At 40.7% G+C, this 6,042-nt stretch overlaps 1 protein-coding gene across 1 annotated transcript in view; it reads right to left on the bottom strand.

Annotated features, from left to right (window-relative positions):
- Positions 1-1,161: 1,161 nt before the first annotated feature.
- Positions 1,162-6,042, bottom strand: part of LOC119571305 (G patch domain-containing protein 4-like) — a 7,447-nt gene continuing 2,566 nt past the window's right edge. The window contains exons 3-5 of the mRNA XM_037918683.1: positions 6,006-6,042; positions 2,004-2,137; positions 1,162-1,736 (exon numbers count right to left, since the gene is read on the bottom strand). The exon at positions 6,006-6,042 is cut by the window's right edge and continues 53 nt beyond it. Coding sequence (XP_037774611.1) covers positions 1,670-1,736; positions 2,004-2,137; positions 6,006-6,042 — 238 coding nt within the window. The 3' untranslated portion in view covers positions 1,162-1,669. The remainder of the gene's footprint in view (positions 1,737-2,003; positions 2,138-6,005) is intronic.

The raw sequence follows: 6,042 nt of genomic DNA, 5'->3' as shown, positions 1-6,042 counted from the left end.
GTGTGTGGACATCCCATGATTTTTTTAAGTTTTTTTAGTTACAATCATGGCAAAATATTATTTTTCTGACACTTAAATTGTGATTCAAGTAATTTTTAACACTCATTTTTACTATACAAAAAAAAAAAAAAACACACACAAAATCTACGATTTCAACTCCATGATACCACACACTGCTTATTTTATTCAGACTATAGAGCGAATAATGATCAACTATGTAGTCTATATAACAACAAAAATACCCTTCAGTCTTGATTTATCAAGAAATATGGCAAATAGAGACTTTAGAAAATAATGATAACTGAAAATACAACATATGCTCATAGTATCATGAAGAAATGGCAAGGGATGCTGGTATTTGGCATGAGCGGTTGCGCATGCTAGGGTGACGATATAAGCCCCAGCAGCAGGGCCTGGGCCACTATGAATACTACCTGTTGGGAAAAGGTTGAAGTAACGTCACGAGCAAGAAATCAGAGGAAACGACTTGTTTACTGAGTAGTTTGTCTGCCGTGTGCCTGGTGATAATGCCCAAATGTGTGGACAGGCCTTTAATGTGTATGGGCACTTTGCTGGTTTACCTGCAGACTATGCAGAACACATCAATTAGCGATTTACTCAATTGTTTGCAAACTGCTCATTCGTGTGAACAAGATTTAAGAATTACTCCACGCAAACTAATTAAAAATCCAAAGCATACCTAGCAAAAAAACATTCCTTACAATGTAAAAAATATATCAGCAAATCTATACTTTATCAAACTAACCCCCCCTCAAAAAAAAAAAAAGACCCAAAGCAGGGTATGAAAAGGAATGCATTTATAAACTTATACTTTGACAATAAAACTTCTAATGGGATGTGGATCTAAATTTTATTCTAATGATGAGGCTTGTATATGTGTGATAAATGAATGATACCTTAATGTGAAAAGAAATGGTTAATGTTATTCATGAAATCTGTGCTTTGCAAAATACAATCAGTACTTCTAATGATTTTATTAAAAAAGCCCAATAATTTCTTGTTATATTTTGTTACTATACATTTCTTTCTTTTTCTCTTCTTCTTTTTTGGTTTATTACTTTCTTCTCTATTACTTAATTCTTGGTCTTCACTTAATTCTCTATGATGTTTCTTTTCTTCTTTTTCTTTGTCTTTTTTTCATCTTCACTGCTTTGAACTTTTGCATTTACTTCTGCTTGCATATTTTCTTTCTCATAGAAATTTGGTTCCTCTTCAGGATCTCTCTGGACATACTTTGATTTTTTGTGCTTCTTTTTCACCTGAATGTCTGTGATGATTTCCGCAACTGGAGGGCATTCTTCATTCTGTCTACCTTTTTCATTTTTTCTTCTTTTTGGTTTTGTGAGTTCCCTCGGCTTCCTCTTCTGGTATGCTACTTACGGTCTCATCCATCCCATCATTTTCTGAGGGGTCTTTGTCTTTGCTCTTTTTCTTTTTCTTCTTTTTCCCTTCTGCTCCTTCACCAACTGCAGCAAGTGATACATCTTCCTCTGGAACTTCCACCTCTTCTGTGACGAGTGATTCTTCCATCTGTGTATCCATCTTTGATTTTTTCTTCTTCTTTTTCTTCTTCTTCTCTTCCTGACTGTTTGACATTTCTCTGTCAGCAGTCTGGTGTGTTCTTCTTCTGTGTTTTTCCACTTTTCCATCAGCTTTTGCTCTGCTCTTGCACTCTTGCTAATTTGGCTGACATGCTCAGGCCATGACGTGCTCCTCTGTTAAAGAAATAAATGTAATGATGTTGAAAAGAGATATCAAAATATACAGCCAGACTCGGTACACTTGATTTGTTCAACAAAACTCATTATCAAGAATAATGTATTTGAAATGTCAATGTAAATACTAATATATACATGATATACTAAGATGTGTAACAATGTTGATAATGCAAGAAAATTAACTCATTTGTACTGTCAGTGAAACATTATCTCCTCTCATATTTACTTGATGAAACATTCATATCACCTCTAATATCAACTTACTTGTGCGCTGTACGACCTCCACAGAGCTTAAACAACTCCTCATCTGTAAGTTTGTGGGACAAATCACGTTCTACAGATTCATCTGAATCACTGTCTGAATCTTTCAATATTTCTGATTTATGTAGAGTCCCACCCTGCAAGAGGCAAACATACACACTATTATGCACTGAATTTCTAAGCAATAGAAACAATACTAAGAACAGATAGAGATTAATATAAGCACAGGTGGGCTGAGGGAGAGGGAGACTGAGAATGCACCATTTAGGTTTTATTAAATTAATTTCCCCCCCCCCCCCAAAAAAAAAAAAAAGTGCTACATCACAATAAATTTTATGAAAAATGCATAAAATGGGGAGAAAATAGGCATAGATTTTAGGGCTTATGCATCAAAACACTTTCTCACTGATGTGTTATAATTTGTCTAAGCATGAGTCAAAAGGACAATCAGGAAGGTGGTGATGGTAGATTCAAATAGAATCAGTTTGAATAACATGAACTTTGTCAATATTGAGGTGAGATCAATTATCAACTTTGGTCAGACCATAAATCAAATTCATGATAAAGCTCAGATTAAAGAAAGGGGAAATCACTATTTTGTTAGGACAATTTTCTGGAGAGAATGCCCCAGAGAAATCAAATGGAAAACATTTTTAGAGTGAACTTGAGGATATGGAAAATGCTCACAGAGGCATCTTGATTTTCAAAAAGCTTTTTTTATTCTCTATTGCTATTAGTATTTTATAGCGTGATAAAAATCATAATGTCAATAGAAATAATAACAGTATAAAAAAGGGATTGCAGAAATCAGAGGAGGGCACAAAGGGACTAACAACTGATTCCCTGGTGGCTCAGCATTTGTGGACCCCCCCAATCCCTTGCCCGTTGTTGTCGTGGGGGGGCTTAGGAGGCGGAGACTGGGACCCAATGATGGGGAACTCCCCAACCTTGGGACTCAGCCCTCGACTCAACTAATTTTGCAGGTCTTTATTTTCCTTCCCACCTTTCGTTTCTGTCCCTTCACCAAACCCTTCTACTATCCACCTCCTAAGGTGTGAGAGCCGTGCTGAAAGGATGAAAGGCTGACTTTGTGCCAGTCCTGAACGGCCTGAGGGAGCCATGGGCACGGTATTCCCCTGATTGTTATCTAGCCCTTACCCCTCAAGGGGACCCTGAGGGGTGGACTGTCTTTATCCCCAACATAATCCAGGCTTACCATGGCCAGCAATGAAAACTTATCTCCACTATTAGGGGCAATGAGGCTTGCCCCTTTATCAAATAGCCCAACGATGTAAACCCACCCGATTCCTGACCCCAGGCTCTCTTTGACCACGGCTCCGAACACTGCAACAACTACCCCCTCATCAATGCCTACTAGTACAGTAGCCAACAACCAATCTTAAGAAACATTTCCACTCTCCCAGCACGCTCAACTTCATCACCTCTACCCCACAACCTCCAACATCAAACCACCCCATCCTCCCTATTAATACCTTACAGCCTTATTGCCCACCTCCCCATAACACTACCTCCCTCAACACTACTCCATCGTCACGCACCCGCCTTCGACTACCCCTATCACTACAACAATATTGAATACCCTCTTCAGCGCAGCCAAATGGGACCGATTTTTCGTGATCCCTCCCACAGCTCCCTACGTGACAACACCCTTCTCTTCCAACAATGTCTCCAAAAACAAGTAGGTAAAGTCTCTTTCCGTAGCCGACCCGACCGCTCCCGTCTTGTCACAGTAACATCCGAAAACCAAGCTATAGCATTAACAAAAACTAACAGACATATATGGTAACCCCATCCTTGCAGAACCCCATCCAAACCCTCAATACTTGCACCGGAACAGTTCAATCTCCCAGCAAATTGCCCAATCTATGACAAAGATTGGTCAGATTGTGGAGAAGACCTACTTGCCTGTCTCACAGACTATGATGCAACGTCAGTACAATGCTACTCCATTCCCCCAGAGGTAATCGAAAAAAACCACTAACATAGCCAAAATTACCTTCCGTAGACATGACCTTCCCTTTAACGTCTATATAGGAGGAGAATCCCTCCCTGTTCGTCCATACCAACCTCCTCCACGTCAGTGCCAAAATTGTTGGCGTCTAGGACACCCAGCCAAAACATTGCGTTCCACAGCCAGATGCCCACTATGTGCCCAACCTGGCCATACCGATCTAACTGCCCTGCACAATCACGCACATGTGCCAACTGTGGCGGCCCCATAATGTATTTTATAGGGGCTGTCCCACCTACAAATTGAGTCTGAGGTAGCAACTCTCAGATTCAAACTTGGACTCACACTACGTGAAGCCAGACAAGAAGCACGTCGACGTGGTTTCTCTCTTACTCCTTACTCCAGTAATACTGCTCATTCTACCAATTCTCCTAAACCCACCCCCCAACATCTAAACCCCCTCTTCTACCTCCTACCTTCCCCAGTCAAACTCTTTTGCCATCCTAAATCCAGACACTCCAATCTCTACTACAGATATCTCAATCACCACCACAACCCCAAACACCTTCCCCTCTCCCTCCTCGCACTACCCGTAACAGACAGAACAAAACGTTCCACCCCCTCTTCCCTACCACACAATCACCTCCACCTTCCTTTACTCCTTTGCTTGAGACACCAGTCCTCTCTTCCCCCCCTCACAAGAAATCCTATATCCCCCAAAACTCCCAAACCAACTCAGAAGAAGAAACCATTGAAAATATTCAAGATTACCTAATGAAAACTGACACTCAACCTCCAAATCTTACAACTCTGCTCCTTCCACACTCCAAGTAATGCTGATATCCATCCTCCTCCTAACGATATCCCCCCTACACCCTATCCTCCTACCCCCTCCCAACACAGCCCATCCCCCCCGACCCCAACCCCGCCCACATTATCCCTCCCACCATCCCCTCTATCCCTTCCACTCCCTCCTGGATACACACGTGAATCCCTTATGTCACAAGTATCCCCTTCCTCATCTAATACCCCTCCTAGTAGAACACCAACTCCCACACCTCTCCCATCTCAGACCTCTCAGTCCTTTTCCCACCCTCTAACTGCTTCCCCCTCAAAATCAGTAAAGTATAACTATCCTTCATTGGACTATTCGCGGTTTCCGCTCCCACAGACCTGCCCTTCGTCATATCCTTTCCTCTTATAGTCCCTCTATTGTATGCCTTCAAGTGACCTTTCTAAACACATCCTCCAATACCCCCAATTATCATTATGTCTTATCCCCACATTCCCTTTATGTCTCATCCATACTTATCAATCAGAAAACACCTTATGTCACACCTCCCTTTCAAACCAATGTCCCTTGCACAGTTGTAATGTTCCCCTTTCAATCCCACACATCCTATTATCGTGCCACGTTTGAAACAACCCGTACCTCTGCTTTCCCCCATCTATCCTCCCTTCACCGACCTCCCAACCTATCAGACATCCTTTCAGAATCCCCACACTTTCTGCTTCAACAACCTATCTCTTTCCTCAAACGTACATATCCTTCATCTAATCTAACTCCTTACCACACCCGACCTAACCCTTTCACTCACCAATTCCTTTAGCTTAGACAACTAATCACTAACTCAACCACCCTTCCCAAACATTAACTATAGTGCTACATGACCTTAGATGTCTAGCACATTTCTCTTGCTTTTAACCATTAACCATTCAGCATTTGTGGAACTATCTCTGTGTAAATAAACTTCACAGAACTAAACTGCAGTGGTCAGTCCATGCACCCAGCATCAGTGGGTTACACAATATATAAAAATATTTGACATTGAATAGTAATAAAAAGTTTCTCTTCTATTATATATTAGTTGTAATTATGCAGAAATAAGTTCAACAGACTTTCCTACTACTTTTGAATCCAATTTTTCCAATTCAATAAGCTGAAATTTGATGACCCTCAATGAAGAAAGACATATGGAATCAAACCATTCTATAAAGAAGTATGTTATAAAATGTTATAAAAAATATCTTACCTTAACAAAACCATTATACATATTCATCTTTGCTGAT

The sequence above is a fragment of the Penaeus monodon genome, unplaced genomic scaffold (assembly GCF_015228065.2).
Source record: "Penaeus monodon isolate SGIC_2016 unplaced genomic scaffold, NSTDA_Pmon_1 PmonScaffold_5863, whole genome shotgun sequence".
NCBI classification, from domain to species: Eukaryota; Metazoa; Arthropoda; class Malacostraca; order Decapoda; family Penaeidae; genus Penaeus; species Penaeus monodon.
This window is presented reverse-complemented; position numbering and strand designations above follow the sequence as displayed.